Source organism: Fundulus heteroclitus, chromosome 12 (genome assembly GCF_011125445.2).
Source record: "Fundulus heteroclitus isolate FHET01 chromosome 12, MU-UCD_Fhet_4.1, whole genome shotgun sequence".
Classification (NCBI taxonomy): domain Eukaryota; kingdom Metazoa; phylum Chordata; class Actinopteri; order Cyprinodontiformes; family Fundulidae; genus Fundulus; species Fundulus heteroclitus.
This window is the reverse complement of record NC_046372.1, coordinates 11,837,277-11,854,500: the sequence shown is the minus strand read 5'-3', so window position 1 is coordinate 11,854,500 and position 17,224 is coordinate 11,837,277. Positions and strand designations below refer to the sequence as shown.

The 17,224-nt window shown below is 39.1% G+C and overlaps 1 protein-coding gene across 3 annotated transcripts in view; it reads right to left on the bottom strand.

Moving 5' to 3' along the window:
- Positions 1-17,224, bottom strand: part of gpat2 (glycerol-3-phosphate acyltransferase 2, mitochondrial) — a 217,686-nt gene that overhangs the window by 24,837 nt on the left and 175,625 nt on the right. For all 3 annotated transcript variants that reach the window (XM_036143930.1, XM_036143932.1, XM_036143931.1), the window contains 6 exons: positions 10,830-10,960; positions 10,680-10,750; positions 10,277-10,437; positions 10,082-10,185; positions 2,591-2,775; positions 1,968-2,045 (listed from right to left, as the gene is read on the bottom strand). In XM_036143930.1, the coding sequence (XP_035999823.1) occupies positions 1,968-2,045; positions 2,591-2,775; positions 10,082-10,185; positions 10,277-10,437; positions 10,680-10,750; positions 10,830-10,960 (730 nt within the window). The remainder of the gene's footprint in view (positions 1-1,967; positions 2,046-2,590; positions 2,776-10,081; positions 10,186-10,276; positions 10,438-10,679; positions 10,751-10,829; positions 10,961-17,224) is intronic.

Here is a 17,224-nt window from a genome sequence, read left to right as displayed (position 1 = left end):
AACTAGAAAGGTCCAATAAGCTGTACACTTCATAGAGCTGGGCTATATGGAGAACTGGCCAAAAAAAGCCGTTACCCAGAGTTAACAATGATAAGGCACATTTTGAGGTTGCCAAAAGGCATGTGGGTGATTTCCTAAATGTATTGAAGAAGGTGCTCTGGTCAGATGGGACTACATTTGAACTTTTTGGCCAACAACACCTTGCTGCTGGACTGACTCAGAAACATTTCAGAGCTCTGCAGACGGTGCAAAATGCCGCTGCTCGTATTTTCACCAAACCAGGGAAATATGAGCATATTACCCCGGTGGTGGCCTCCCTTCATTGGCATCCCTGTCAGGTCCGAGCTGACTTCAAGGTGATCTTGTTAACCTATAAAATTCTTCATGGACTTGCCCTTTCCTATTTAAATGATCTTATCAACATGTATGTACCCGTTCCTGCCCTCTGTTTTCAGGGAATTGGCCTTCAGATTGTGCCTAAGGTCAGGAAAAAGACTGTTGTTGAGTGACTTGTTGTTTTCATTTCTGGCACCAAAGCTTTGGATGTCAGACAGCCATGCTCTGTAGATGCTTTTAAAGCAGAGCTAAACATGCACTTGTTTTACCTTCATTTGTTGTGAGATCTATTTAATTGTTTTGCTTTTTATCTTAATTTTATTTGAGATATTTATTTTCTTAGACTTTTTGATGTCTGTGCTACTTGCTCGTACAGCACTTTGAAAGAGCTTTATAAATAAAGTTATTATTCTCGAGGAAAACCTGTGCCAGTCTGCCGGTAATTTGGGGATTTTTCACCTTCCAGCAGGACAAGGACCTGAAGCAACCTAATGCATCACTTGAGTGGTTTAAGGATCAGAATCAACTTTATTCAGCATGTTTGTGGGTATAAACAAGAAATTAGACTTTGGATTTCAACGTTTCCATCATGCAGAGAAAACAGGCAGACAAGTACAACAAGTAGAGCAGCTCATCAATTTATACTTTTTTCTGCAGATCCATCACAAAAAGATTCAAAACATTTTAATTACAGGTCGAAATGTTACGAAATAGGTAAAAAGCCAAGGGGAGTGATTACTTTTGCAAGATACTATTTGGTGAGACGCACCTAGCCCCTCCTGCAGCAAAACAAACTCATGATGCTGTAATCTCAATATTTGACATTTAGGATGTGTTCTCTGGGTTCCACCATTTTCCTCCAAATGTGACAGCCGTCGTTATGGTCAAACACTTCAGCTTTAGTTTCATCAGAGCTCAGAACTTGTCTTCAAACTTTAAAGGCTTTTTCCCTGAATACATTTGCAAACCTGAATCTGATTATTTTTGTTGCTTTTCAGCACTTCTGCTTTAGTTCTGGGATTGACAGACAAATTTTACACCATGTTCATTTCTGGTACAGAGAACCTGTCTCCTTCCTGAATCAAACAATGTATGATGGCTGAACATTCACCTTCTGTTTAAGCATTTAAATGTTTGACCAGATGAACGTGGCGACAGGCTTTCGGAAATGGTACGCAAAGATGACCTTGTTGGGGTCCACAATTGTCTTCCTTGGCTAATTTATTTAGATTTGTGCAAAAAATACATGTACAGGTGTGCCTACATTTAACTCAATTATTACTGATTATAAACCAATCAAAAGCTTACAAAACCATGACATCGTCATTATTGGGACCTTTCCAAACTCTTAAAAGCCAATGTAATCACAGTAGATGTAAAAGTCTGAATCTGATCAAAGTAAAATGAAAATAATTATGTAAGAAATTGTTTTCAATTTATTTAATAAAACTAACATAATTTTAGTAATCTTAACTGACAATAAAACATGTTTATTCTTACTTAATGCTAGATAGAAAACAATAAATACTGTATCTGGTTTCAACTCTACGTAGACATTCTCAAAGTAATAGCTGTTTCAAATGATTCAGGCTTAAAGTGAATAACTTTCAGAAATCTTTAACGGTTCTTACTTCTTCCATGACCAGGATGCCACAGCGGACCAGACTGTCAACAGCATCCAGGGCAAAACTCTGAGCCGACTGACAAGGCTGCAGAGAGCAAGAGAGTGAAAGAGGTTTAGCTCGGCAGTGAAGCCCAGTCAAAGACAAAAAACAACTTCAGCCTATCGCCTTTCTAAAAAATACAGACGGAGACAGCTGACAAAAAGCATAAGGTTTGGAGTGGAGATGTAGCTAAGATCACAGAGGGAGAACAAGAAGCAGCTGGAGGAAGGCAGAGAGCTGGGGGAGATATTTTTTGGTGAGAAATGGAGTGAAAAACAAAGCTACAAGCAAAGGAGACAAGAAAGAGTAGCTGCTGAAATGAAAGGTGGGCTCAGAGAAAGGAAAAGTATTAGTGGCTCAGATTCAGAGCCCTTGAAGTCAGCCTGATGAAGCATGTACATTCAGAGAAACACACACATGCGCACACACACACACACACACACACACACACACACACACACACACTTCGAAACCTCTCTCTGGCTGAGATAGAGGCAGCAGAGCAGGATGAATGGCTGTTCAGCTCCATTAAACATCTATTGAATGAGACACACTGGGTGTGCATTTGTGTGATATGAATACAAACTCACTGGCATCATGCCCGGAGGCAGGAGATGGCAAAGCTGCAAGGCTTTCTCCGTCAGCTCTGACTGACCGAGCACCACATCAAACTCCATGTCACCTCTGACCTCCTCTCCCTTCGCGCCGTCAGTCCTCACCCGGCTGCTGGCGCCGCTGAAGACCACCTCGCACAGCATGGCCGACACCGCGCACGCTAAGAACCAAAAACATCCGAGTGATTGCTGAGGCACGACGAGGAAAACAAGTGTTTGGCAGCAGAACACGTCAAGATGTTAGAATTTGGCTGAAAATTTTGGACGGATGGATTTCTACGATTTATTAAAGCTTTAGTCCTTTCTCTTATTCTAAGTTTTTTTTTTGCATGTATGCAGCTAGAAACATTCTCTGCACATTTCTTTGCACCCTAAACAAAGCAGCCTTCACAATATCACAAAACAAACTGAGAAACAAATCGCAACACACGGCATTCCTAAGGCTGAAATTACTTTTTATACGGCCTCTTTTTTCATTCGTGGCGTTAAAATTCCCTGCAGTATCATACTAATAAGCCAGGTTATCGTTATCTCTAGAAGTAACCACCCATGTGTGAATGTTTTACACACAGCCACATTGCCCAGCTGCTCCACTTCCCCTAGAATCATTTATGGAGGAATACTGAATCATAGTATGAAACATCATTCTCCAGCAGTGCCAAAACAGGGTTACAGCAGGTATTTTTTTTTCACCTGAGCCTTCCTGTCAGCAGGAAAATAAAAACTAGCTGACAAGCAGTTTTTGGGCTAAACGATGACTTGATACAGGGAGTCTGGTATGGCTGCTGCCATTCAATCATTACCATACATTACTGATGCATGTTCTGCTGTGCACCAAACTCTTCAGCCAGAGAGGAGCACAGTGATTAAATAAAACATCGGCATGCATTATTTAAATATCAGCAAGTAAAACTTCAGCTCTGGGGAGTAAAACATACAACAAACAACGGTACCTGTTGTTAGCTGTTCACCATACAGGCACTATGGTGAGATTCAAGCTGTTTTTATTGTTTAAAAACAGTAAGTTTTGCTTATGAGAGCTTCACTGTATTTACACAGCAACTTTAAAATGTGGATTTAAAACAGAACAACATCAATTATTTCTATGATGTCTAAAAAGGGAGCTGGAGTTAAAGGAAAAGGTGTAGTAGCCTTGTTTTTAGCCATCTGGCCTGCAATGAGCAGCAACAAGCAAGTACATTTTTTTTATATTACACATTTTCAGACAGATGTTGCAAAGTGCTTCACAGGGAGGCTAACCCAACAAAATATGCTCAATACTACAGAACCCCTAAAGGGACATTGAAGAGAAATAAAAAAGTACTTTCTCGTGCGCATCAGAAAGTAACCAGATACTTCCAAAAAGAGTAAAAAACAAAGCAACTGGACTTGTTTTCTGTAGTTTGAAGACGTTTCGCTCCCTATCCAGGAAGCTTTCTCAATTCAAAAAGTCTGGAGTCATGTGGAGTATCAAGCTTTATACTACTGCCCAACAAAGGCCTTGTAATACCAGATACTTTTTGGTGAGCACCGGAAAGCATTTTATTTATTTTTTTATTTCCCTTCATTGTCCCTTTAGGGGCTCCGTACAATACAAAGAAGAAAACAATACAATCAATCACCAGTGGGGATGAACTGTGAAGCGTTATCCATGCTCTACACAAACAGAGAAACTGGTCACTCAAACAATTTCTCTCGCAGCTGATGAATTTTAACTGAACGAACGGATTAACAGACGTTTTGCTAAATTAATTTGTGTAAAACTGCGGTTTTGAAAGCATAATTTTTTAAACCCTTGTCATACCTTGGTATCGGTAACTGGCCCATGCTTAACCTGAACGCATCTACTAATATTTATAAGCAGTATTCTAAGATTTCAGTGCACATCCTGGGCCTGCATCAAAAAAGTAAACCATAAATATCTAAACTCTTCTGAGGTTCTAAGCACTGAGTTGCTGTTGGAATGATTGAGTGACAACCTTCCTGTAAAATAACAGGTTAAAGTAAAGCAAAGTTGTAATATCTATTCATATGTAGAAAGTTGTATTTCAGAAACATCCGGTTTGCTGTTTAGCTAAATTTCTCAGTGTTGTCTGTTACAGACCTGCCACTATACTAACTTTGCTTCAACAGGCTACATTCACACTGCAGATCTTGATGCTCAATTCCGATCTTTTACTGATATCTGATATTTTTGTGGTAGTTATTCAAACTACTATTAAATACGACCGCCATTATACTTCTGTCTGAACGGCTCAAGACCGCAAAGCGACTCGCTGATTCCAGCCAACATCTCTCCTTATTACTGGAAAGCTGTTGAGCAATCGGAGCCGACAATATTAAGATCACATCATAGTAAGACCAAGTAAGGTAAGAAGAAAGCAGCACCGCTGTTAACAACGGTGTTTTATGGAGCGCTAACTACTGCTGCTGTGTGTGCATATGTAGTGAGAGACAGGAGAGTGACGTAAAAGACGGATAAAATGTGACATGACCGTTCAGACCGTGGACACTTTTAAAAAAATACCGATACGTAACTGAATTAGTACCACATATGGAAGTGGCACAAATCAGACTTTTTTTGAGGGGTAAAAAGATCGGAATTGGGCCGTTCACACTGGCATGAAAAAGACAGATATGGGCAAAAAAGACGGATTTAGGCCTCATTTTCCTGCAGTGTGAACGCAGCCTAAAATATGCATCCATCATTAAACTGGATTATTCCTGCGATCATTGGTTGTTTTCATCTGATGTCAACAGACAGTGAATCAAGACCAATACAGCTGAAGAATCTAAATAAAAAAATAACCCATGAAAACCTTCCAAGCTTCGCTCCTTTTACTTTGTCAACAAAGAACCCACCGAGGAAAATGCCAGACTCATGTTGTGGTTGGACTACGACTGAGTGCAAGTTAAAAACATGAGCTTCTGAGTTTTATTTACAGCACTGTGGAGAGAAGTTAAGGTGTGAGTTTAGGTTTTAGAAATAATTAGCATAGTTACGTCCTTTTGTGATTCATCAGTGATAGACATCCTCATCTCTGCTTCACTCACTGCATTCTCAAACTACAACAAAGAATTGCCACTTAGTCAAACTTTAGCTAACAAATTGAATAATATTTTTATCTTTCATAATGTTGCTGTTGAAAGGCTGGAACATTATCCTGGTCCTGTAACGCCAGGAGGAGCCGGTCTTCTGTATTTCTCCTGATGACAGCAGAACCCTAACCCCCTTGATGTGAAGTGATAATGAGAGCGTAGCCATTACCATCAGGGTTCCAACATATACAAAACAAGACCTTCCCAGACTCAGCTTCCCGTGGTTCTCAATCTTTTATGGTTAATATAAAAAATATATATATTAAAGATGGAAAATATTTCTACAGAGAAAACTTTACATATGTAAGCCATAAAAAACAAAACACTTGAAGATCAGAAGAAAGGAAATAAAGAGAAAAGACACAGGGAAGAAATGGAGAAAACAAGTAATGCGGTCAAATAAGCAAAAAAAAAAAAAAGGAAGAAAATAGAATGAAAGGAGGAAGCAGGAAAAAGGGATAGAAGGTCAACAAACAGGAAGGAAGAAAGGAGGGACATAGGAGAGAAAGGAAGGGGGAATAAAGGAAACATGAAAAAGAGGAATGAAAGAAGAAGATGACGAAACAGGAAGGTTGAAAGAAAGCACACATGAGGAAAGGTAGGGCACAAGAAAAGAAGGGAAGGTAGAATACGAGGAACAAATACAAGAAAGGAAATAAGGAAGAATGGATGGACATGAGGAAATAAAGAAATGACAAGAAAGGAACCATGGAAGGAAAGGACATTTAAAAGGAAGGACAAAGGGTAGGACATAATATAGGATGACAAGGAGGGTAGGACGAATGGACAGGGAAGGAAAGAGGAAAGGAAAGGAAGGAAGGATTCAAGGTGGGAAATAAGTAATGGCACAAGGGAAGAAGGAAGGACAAAAACTATACCAAGGAAAGAAGGATACAGACCAGCAAATTATCACAATATTGTGTACTTTTCCAGACTGTGTAGGAACCCTGCATCATATTATCCTGTTTAAGGTGTAAAAGTTGTCGTTCCTACATGTTTTTAGCCATATTTGCTCTGAGACTATTTGTCTCCAGACCAAGAACATTGGTCTGGAAGATTTGCGCAGAATTTATGAAAAGTATCATGTCTAATAGGAAAAAGATTGACATTTAGATTTTTTTTTTTTTTTACAAAATGTAACCCGATTTGTTATTAAAACTAGAACTGCCAAGGAGTCCTCTTTATCCCCTGAGCATTTTTAACCCCTTATGCTTTGGTGCGGAAATCTGTTGTGGAGCTAAAAAAAAAACCATGAAGTATAGAAGTCTTTAACATTTTTTATTAGCTGAATAATTGCATTAGAGGAATTTATGATCTAGATTTTATTGGCTTGACAGAATTGGTCTGTAGACTATAACTGTAAACACAAGAAAAACAAAATTACAGGTGGCTGCAGCTGTGGGAAGTATTTAGGTTCACTAGCAGAAAAACATGAACAAGAAGCTAAATGTAATCTAAATGACATTACAAAGACGTCTGTAAGAAAATAAATTATACAGAAATATTCCAGCAGGGCTCAGACCTGAAGAGGCAGTTTGCTCGCTTTTTGGTATTAATGCAGCAAACCTCTACTGCGGCTCGATGCCTCTTGATGACCTGCATAATTTCATCTATGACCTCAGCAGATAATTACGCATTGAGATCTTCCAGGGCTAAACACAAAGCAGTCAGAAAAATATCATAACTAAAAAGTAAATAAAGTAAAGTCTGGAGAAAAATAATACTGCAAAAGAAATTCAGAAGCAAAAATCCAGTGCCTGGACGGCTGAACACTGGTGTACATCCAGTCCTTTGTTGGACAAGATACAACAATAATACAGACAGCTTTGTTTGTGTTTATTAAAAATGCTTTTTCATCAAATATATACCTACGAGTTACAAATGTTAATTTTGTTTAGTATTTCTGTACACAGTAACAATTTAAACTATTAAGCCTGAAGTGATTTTACAGGTAAAGACATTTTCCATTTTACTCTTCAACTTTTACTCTGCCTACAATTTATAACAGAAGAGAAATGCGGGCTTTTTAAATAGTAAATGGTTTGTACTTGTATAGTGCTTTATCTAGTGCAACGACCCCAAAGCGCTTTACACTACAGTTCAGTCAATCACCCATTCACACCCTCATTGTGGTGAGCTGAGGCGAAGCTGACAGAGGCGAGGCTGCCCTACATCGGCGCCACCGGACCCTCTGACCAACACCAGCAGGCAATGCGGGTGTCTTGCCCAAGGACACACTGGCTGAGACGGTTGGAGTGGGGGACTGAACCTGCCAATTGCAGGACAAACTCCCAAACTAATGCGCCTCTTTCGCCACAAATGCAGAACCTTTTGTGTGTTTAATGGGAAACAGACGACCTAAAGTTTGAGGACATTTTTAAATTTAAACAGAATTTTTGGTTTCTCAGTGTGATGCAACTGGAGAATGAAAGGTGGGTTGAATGAACACTTTATTCTGGCATAAATAAGGAATAAATAACTTAAAACAGTGTGTAATGGCACAACACATTGTTCTACCGTTTTAAGCTGTTGAGCTAGCTCCACATAAACGTTAATTACCCCTCCATCATCTGTTATTAAACAAAAAAAAAAATAGCTTAAGTGCAAAAGCTAATTCCTGTGTCATTCAAACAGCCCTTCACTATGAATTCAGACTGGGCTAACCAGCAACCCGGCAGTTACAGAACAACCTCCCGTAGTCTTGTGCCACCGTCGCAGTTTGTCATTGTTGAGGTTCCTCTGGCACAGGCTGAAAGTGAACCCCCCCCGACCTGATTTAATGTTAAATGGTTCTGCTTCCTGCTGTCAATTTATGGCAGATCTGAACAACAAACACAGAGAAGCACAATCTTAACCAAACCAAGGATTTTCTAGTTTAAGGCTTTAGAAATATCAGGCCGTTCCGGACCATTTTTTATTGACTCAAAGATTATAGAAAGAAAATGATTCTGTAATAGTTTTTAGTGGTAAATAACAAGTAGTTAGTCAATGCTTTCCTAAATCAATTTGTCCAAAAAAAGCAGGGCACCTCCAGGCGATACCTCATCTCTGGAGTCTTGGGCTCATTTTGTGCTGCCTCTCTAAACGGTTTAGAGTTGTAAACTTCAGAATGGCCGCACCTAGGGCTGGGCAATATGGGCCAAAATCAATAGAACGATATATTGAGCAGTTCACCCCGTTCACGATCACACCAACCCACTCTTGACATTCTCTTGATGAGCTTCAGGAGGCAGTCGCCTGAAATGGTTTCCCAACAGTCTTGAGAGAAACCCAGAGGTAGTAATAACACAGGGATAAACCTCTGAATGTGTCCAAACCTCTGACTGTTAGTGTATATCATCCTATTTTGTAAAATAATTGGATATTGGCTGGCATCTGGCATCTTTGACCCGCTGAAAAAACCTAAATATCGATGCTGTGGCGTATATGACAGTTCAAAGTGAAGTAGTAATGGCCGTCCAGAGGACCGCCACCGACCATCCACAAAGACCGTTGTTGGTTAAAATGGAGACCGTAACATTTGTAAATACCAAATATTTTTTCTGGCAGGTAATATGCACACCATCTTCCTAAAACGTTTCTGAGGAACTTAGTAAAAGATAGAACATTATTTCAGACCAATTTATATATCTTTCCTTATACCACAGGGGTCTGCAACCTGTGGCTCTGGAGCCGCAATAGGCTCTTTGGACCTTCCACAGTGGCTCTTAATAACTTTTGGCTACAAATTATATTTTTATTATGGTATTTAAATGTAATAATGATAATAAATGCAGGTTTTAGCATTTTTTTCTTGGAATAATTGCTTTTAATTTTCACAACAGAATGATGCTTAAAGTGCCAGTAATATTTACTTTTAAATCAATATTTTTTCATTATGTTGGAACCATTTTTTTTTTTACATCAGTATCCACAAATATCAACATCCCATCCCTCCTCTTTTTTTAAACCTCAAAATAGACATAAAAGGGCGTTTCTTTGACAATGACAACGTATTTCCTACAGTAGATCTTTATCAAACATTATAACTGGTCTTTTTTCAAAAGGCCAGGCAACATTTGCAGCTCTAAATGAGTTTAATTCAAGGGGACTGTAGGCAAAATGGCTCTTTAGACTGTAAAGGTTGCAGGCCCCTGTTATACCAGCTTCTACTTTTTGAAACAGGAAATAAAAATCTTAAATTACTTTCTCAGACTTTGAAATGCTAGGTCCTAATTGATATTTCTAAAATGACTAGACAGGAAGTCAGAAGAGCTGACAAGGCCTCCAAAGAAAAATAAGAAACAGAGAACAAATGGTCTCAAGATGACATTTAAGCTTAAGTGTTACAGGAAACTACAGAAGATACAAGCAACCGAAGTGACTCACCCCCAACGGCCTCCAGTATAAACGCGTGTGTCACCTTCTGGGCCTGAAGAGAGAGGTGAATGATGGAAGAAAAGGACGGACGAGGAACAACGATTGGGTCCTTCCTAAAGGAGACAAAGGTTTTACATCAAATACGTGCTTTCAGTCCGTGTTTTGTTTCTCTGACATTTTTATTTTTTATTTTTTTAGAAGTACCCTAATGGCATTGCAGCAATGACGAGGTGAGGCGCGAGCAGGCAAAGTGAGTAGTGGACAATTTCTGGAAGAGTTCCTCCAAAGCCAACGTCTCTGTTTCTGAAAAAGAGCTCCTCCAGGAGCCAGGCCACGTCACGACACAGGACAGATGTACTCACGCCCTGAGGAGCGGAGGAAGAAGGAGACGTTCAATTCCAAAATCAGACGTGAGCATTAACCATCTGGAGATATGAGTCTGAGACTGCTGGGAATGACTCAGAAAATCACTGCCACACTCTACTACGCTGGCTTGAAAACCAATTTTGTTTATGAGTCTCTAGGAGTACTGATGGATATTGAGGAACGGAGGCAGATTTTAATGCAGAGAGGAGCGAACGAGGTAGCTAGGGCATGATGCGTGTACCTTGCTGTGTTTGTAGAGCAAAAGGCTGGACACGAGGCTGGTGGACATCACAGCGGTGCAGGAAGCTGCCGCTAGATAAAACACACAATGCGTATTCTGAGATAATGTTTAAATTAGGATGCAGTGGGATTTGCATAATCCTGGATTTACAGTAGATGAGGTGGAGGACGATGGCAACATTGATGTCTCTATCTGAGCGACTCTTCTCTTCAAGTTCAGGAGCAGAACGAAACGTAGGCAGAAGCCACGACATCCGTCTCTTCCCAAACACACAGTCAGCTCTGAAATGAAAGTGACAGATGGAGATATTTAGCTAAAAGTAAACTCAGTTCTTACACCCTAAACTTTAAATTACACTTCTTTTAATGCTTTTTTACTGCTTCTCCTGATAGGCAATTACAACCAACAAGTGCTTTTAGATGGCTTGATTATTTGTTGCACACTCAGATGGCTCTGAGCTTTATTCAAGGTAAATTCAGAGGCACTCTGTATGATAGGAATCAAGGTGACAACAATGCAAGCCTCAGCAATTTTACCCCATTATCATGATTCACACGAATCCTATCTGAGCCTTTTTGCTCTTTGAAATCACTCAAATTGTAAAAACGCAGAAGGGTAGCTTTTAAGCAAGTTAGCCTCAAGAAATGCTGCTTGTCTCTGCACTTAATATTAAACGACTGATTTATCAAAAATGCGTCTGCAGAATACCACAATGGTCGAGGATTGGATTTAAAAGTGGCACTGTGTCATTTAACATAAGGGAGGTACTGAGTTAATAGAGACCAAACCAGTTTGATAATTTTAAGCATTATATTGCTTTAAGTAATTTCTGTATTAATATATCATGGAGCTCTCTGACTTGTGCAGACCCTTTAAAAATGTACAAAAGAAAAATATAACTCAACTACACTGCAAAACCGGAACTATAAATAAGTAAAATGTTCTTAAAATTAGTACATTTGTCCTTTATTTGAGCAGGTAAATAAGATGATTTGCCAGTAGAATAAGACTTTTGCACTTAAAATAGGAACAACTCATCTCTATCATCTTATTTCAAGTGCAGGATGTCTAATTATCTTATTTTAGGGATCAAAATACTCATTCCATTGGCAGATAATCTTACTTATCTGCTTAAATCAAGGACAAATACACTAACTTTAAGGACATTTTACTTATTATTAGATCAGTTTTTGCATGTGGTTGCCTGAGTGTGCACATCCTTTGCTGAAAAACTGCACTGGCTCCCCGTTTTTCAAAGAATAGATTTTTAAATTCCAGTATTGGTCTATAAAGCACTAAATGGTCTTGAGTCGGGATGCATTTGTGAGTTTCTTTTCAAATAGGAGCCATGTAGATCCCCTCAGATCTTCAGAGACACTGTTAACTAGACCAGAACTAAAGGAGCTTTTAGTTTCAATGCTCCTCAGATCTGGAACAGACTCTCTGATAACCTGAGACGCACTGAAACAGTTTTTAAACAAACAATCTGACTAATGAACCATTATTTCCTAGTTCAATCGTGAGACAGGCTAGGCTATAAATTTATAGTAAAACCTCAGACCAAAGTTTTAAGACAGAAGGATTTGAACTTGCCTTCGATATCTGTATTTTAACATTTGTTTCTTTTATGCTATGCTGTTGCACTACGCTTTGTATATTAATTTTTTGTTTTGTGTATGAATAGCCCCATTTCAATATATCTGTTTCCTTCTTTGTTCATCTTGACTTGGTAATAGCTGCCCACTGTACCCTACTAAAGTCTACATAATCTATAAGACTATAAGAACATCTCTCCTTCTTTAATAATTCATAGCATTCTTCTCTTCAACCTCTATGGATGTACAGTATATTTCTCCTCTAAGAGACTTGGGATTTTCTTTCCAGTTGAATACATTGATATCACATAAAAAGTGGAGAAAGTCTTGGACCTTGTCCCAAAGTTTTAGGTCACAAAAACCTTGCAGAGAGGTGCGTGCACTTCAAAAGCAGCTGTAAATCTAATATGAGAAATATCAAATATGGAGATATATAACAAAAGTAATTTCCCTCTGGGATTATTAAAGTATGTCTGATTCTGAGTGTTTTATTACAATGAAATTTTTTTTTTGATATTAATCCCCCCCCCCCAATTTTACAGAATGAGTGAAGATTTCTAATGCACTTCTGTTTTGAGGAGATTCTACAGATTTTCTGTCGGATCTAGTTCTGGACTTTGGCTAGACCATTCAAAATGTTAATTTTCTACTGGGTAATCCGTTTTTTCATTGGTTCTGATATAGACTCATTCAGTGATGTTTTCAACCAGACACTATAAAAGTTTGGGTAAAAGCTGCTGAGTATTTCACACTGCTGAGTCTCAAAACCCCAGAATATTCAAGAGTATCTTACTGTAGTGGCAGAGTCGTTTTTACAATAAATACCAGAAGTCTAGCAAAGTCGCTGCAAGTCGCACCTGAAATGTTTGTTTGTGTCATTGTGTCAATGTGTCATTGATCTTGTTCATGACTTGAATAAAAACAAAACATCTCCTCTTTCTCTTTCACCTTTTTTTCTTCTATTTTTCTTCTACCTTCTTGTTTCAGTGTCCATATAACATGAAATATATCACTGCATTAATTAATTATCAAGTGGAGCACTAGGGTGAACGCCGTAAGGCTCCGCTTGTGAAAGTAAAATCTGTTGGGCTCTTTTTGGTATTAGGACAACTGTTATTGCCAAATTGCCAGACAGGACACTATATACACTGCAAAAAAAAAAAAAAAATTTTAAGAAATAAAGTTTCATTTTAAGAACAAAGCTGGCTTGTTGGTGATTTTTGAGAAAAACAAAAGCAAACTCAAAACCAATCCAGCCTTGGATTTCATTACACCTAAATTTAAAAGTGATGCTGGATTGCCTTGGTCTGCAAAGACCCAACAATAATTTGCAATATTTTTATTTCAGTTTGTGGGTCACATGAACTAGTCCGGGTTTGCTAAATACCCCACGACAGGTATTGCAAGACAAGAGACTATTGGTTTGTTCAAACAATCAAAAACTACATTCCTCTGACCTATTTTACCTGCATAAATCTTGGGCTCCATTCATTCCTCTGGGTTTTACTTCTGAGAAACATTTATCAATAACAGCTTTCTATACGGGAAAATTTACTTATATTTGCTCATATATTAGACTTGTCTGTTGTTCCAGCTCTACTGATATTGAATTCAATTTTAATTTCACACTACTCGATGGGAAAAATATGAGTAGCAATAAGAAGACAGATTTCCTAGTGGGGATATACATAAACAAAGCTGGTGCAGTATTATTACCTCAGTTATTTACCCTAAACCAAATATATGAATACAGACAAACTGCAGCTAAAGAGAAGAACAGACGTTTTGACTTGGTAGATAAAGTCACTGCAGCGTTATTGAAGCTAGATAGAGGTAAAGATGTTGAGGTGGTATAATTTTAGCTGACAGTATGACAGCAATAACCTGCAAATCTGAATGGTTTCTTCAAGAGTCGTTTCAAAAAGGAGTCACAAAACAAAGTGACAGGGTGTGTTTTTGTCCTTTAGCTGGTAATAAATGTCGGCTGGGGCTGCAGCTATTGAATATTTTAGTAACATAGTATCCTGTTGAACAATCAGATATAGATGTGCCACTTCAATGGTTTCCAGCCTTTTCTTTGCTCGATCAATCCAACCTACTTGAACTGTGAACATAAGCCATGCTTCTCCTTTCTGAGTTTAGACTGTTTCACCTGCATGTCAGTGCACCATGAAAGAAGCCTTCATCAATTTATTTAGTACTAAAAGCTAGATCTTTAACCCCACCTGGGGATACGATGTGAAAATGTTTTTGACATCGTCTCAGAGACCCTTCACACAAGATAATAGAGATCTTCAGGCATGTATTAGGAAAACAGTGGGCAGAAAGTGTGAGGATTCTCAGAGCAATTTGGTTGTACAGAAAAAAAAACAAAAAAACACAGGACAATGTGTCAAAGTCTTGGGTGGAGCGTAGAGAAGCATGGTGATGTGGTACAAAGTAAGGCCTGAAAACACGTTGCATGGCTTAGCTATGGAAAACTCATGGTACCTAAAAATCTATTTTATTTAACTGTGTTGTGCTATTACACACTATTTAACTGCACTCTGCGTTCTGAAAGGCAGGTTGGATATGTTTTCAGTAGAGTTACAGTGAAGGAAACTAAACAAAAATGTCATCTTTACTCAACAGTGAACACAACATGGAACGCAAATCCCTTTTCACTAAATAAACATCAACTCTTAGTTTAAAAATATTTTATAAAAGCTGCTGTACTTTCCTGGCAATCGTCTGCCTCAAGTAATTTCAGAATATGGTTGCAAGTCTCCTAATTTAAAACATATTAAAATAAGAAGCACAAAAGATCCCCTTGCACTACGGTGCCAGGCTTTAAATATGGAACTTGCAGAAAGGAATGGAAAATGAAAACAATGGACACAAAGAAGGAACAAAGGACACAAGGAAGGAAAGAAAGTAAGGGTACAAGGAGAGGCAACTACTCTACCCACGGAGCCACAGTTGCCCCAGTCTGAATTCATAGTGAGGAGCTATTTGAACGATACAGGAATGTCCTTTTGCACTTAAGCTATGTTTTTCTTTAATAACAATTATGTTAACATGGAGGCGATGGAGGGGGTAATTGACTTTTATGTGGAGGCAGCTCAATAGCTTAAAACTGTAGAACGATGCCAAAATAAAGTGTTCATTCGACCCACCTTTCATCCTCCAGTTGCATCACACTGAGAAACCGAAAATTCAGTGAAAGGAGATTTTAAAGATGTCCTCATACTTTAGGCTGTCTGGTTCATTCTGCATTTATAGGATTTGCAACTATGTTGTTACACAAGCATGCTGAACTGAAAGGGCCATACCAGTGGTGGCAGCGTCATGCCCAGTGTCCCGCTGTGACTTTTCCTGGGGTCGTTAATCAATATCCAGTTCTTAAGAGCTTCAGCAAAATAAGACAAGTGACACCAGTACAGCGTATTTATGCTATAAATGAAAAAGCAAAATCTTTATGTGGTAAACTGAAAGCTGAAAAGGGTTTAGGGACCAATGTGCCAGCCCACTGCTGCATTGTGAAGGAGATCGCACCACTAAAGCACTGCAGTGCATCAATTATCTGCTTAAACACACTTTGAACTTATTTCTGGTTTCCAGCTGTGGGCAGTTTAATCAAAAGTGTCGACGCTTCGGCATAGCACAGTGCAAAAGCATCGCCAGAGGCTGCGTTTCAGTGTACTGGCCGCTGGCCAGATGCTGGTGAAGTGTACTTATTAGAAAAGTATCAGGGATGAAGGCTGATGTGTGCTGCAATCTGAGATGGCTGCACAGGGCTGCAACGCGCGCGCGTGCGTGTGTGTGTGTGTGTGTGTGATGAAAAGTAAAATCTTGTGGTTTCAGAAAATAAAATGAAAAATCATATTTGGAGTACCAAGATTGCTCTCACACTGCAGGAGATTTTCCAAATGTTGCACAGCCAAGCCCTAACTAGACCAGCTGAATTAAAGAGAAGGCTAAAAGTCTCTGTTTCATTTTCTGGTCGAATCTTACATTTAGACAGCAATTGTCTTGATGAAATGTGATTCTAACGTCACTCGGTGAATTGTTTTAACTCTAATTTAGGCATACAAAAATGTGCTTTCAAGCTACGAAGTGACTCTTGTTTCATAAAGTATCTTTACTGTTGTTGCACCTGTAGCTGTGTGGCTACTCTGCCTAAGAAGCGTCTGCTGAACAACTGTTTGGACAACCACACTTGCTGTTACTACGGACCAGCTGTCTGCAACTCGCAGGCTTCAAACACTCCACAAATCAAACACAAAATCTCCACAGTAGCGCTTTAGTTGTTTGGACATGTAGCTGTGAATTGCCATCAAACACTAGCAAACTGTTTAGCGAATGAGTTGACCTTGCATTTCTGAAGGACCAACAGATAAGTAACTGCAGGTGCATCACTCAAACAGTGAGGCGTGATTGATAAAAAAAAAAAAAAATGGCTCTTATCTGGTGAAGTGTGGGCACAACATGAGTGTTATTTATGCATCTTAGCCGTGCATGTGGGTAGAGAGAGAGATATGCATGTGTCAAATCTGGACTCACAGACTGTAAAAGCTCTTGATTTCAATGAAGAATAAACAAACCGCTAAGAGTTATTCCACCTTTGTAAATAAATATTTCACACGTGAGGACTTTAAATTTTTAACAACCCACTCATCCATCTGTTTCCTGTGCAGCATTAACATGCAGGGGCAGAGAGGAGCTCGGTGAGAGGAAACCTAAGTAACCAGGAAATCATGGCGCAGCGTCGTTTTTGTGCCGACATGAACTGAGCGCTAAAAGTGCTCTCATGCTGGTAACAATCCAAGGAATCCACCGTTCTTTAAGACGTTCAGCAATCAATTTTCATATTCTCACTGAAAACATGCAGCGGCGAGCCCCTCTCCGAGAAGAATAAACAGATGATGAGAAAAGCTACTTTGCTTGTTAGGCGCCAAGCAGAGATTGAGC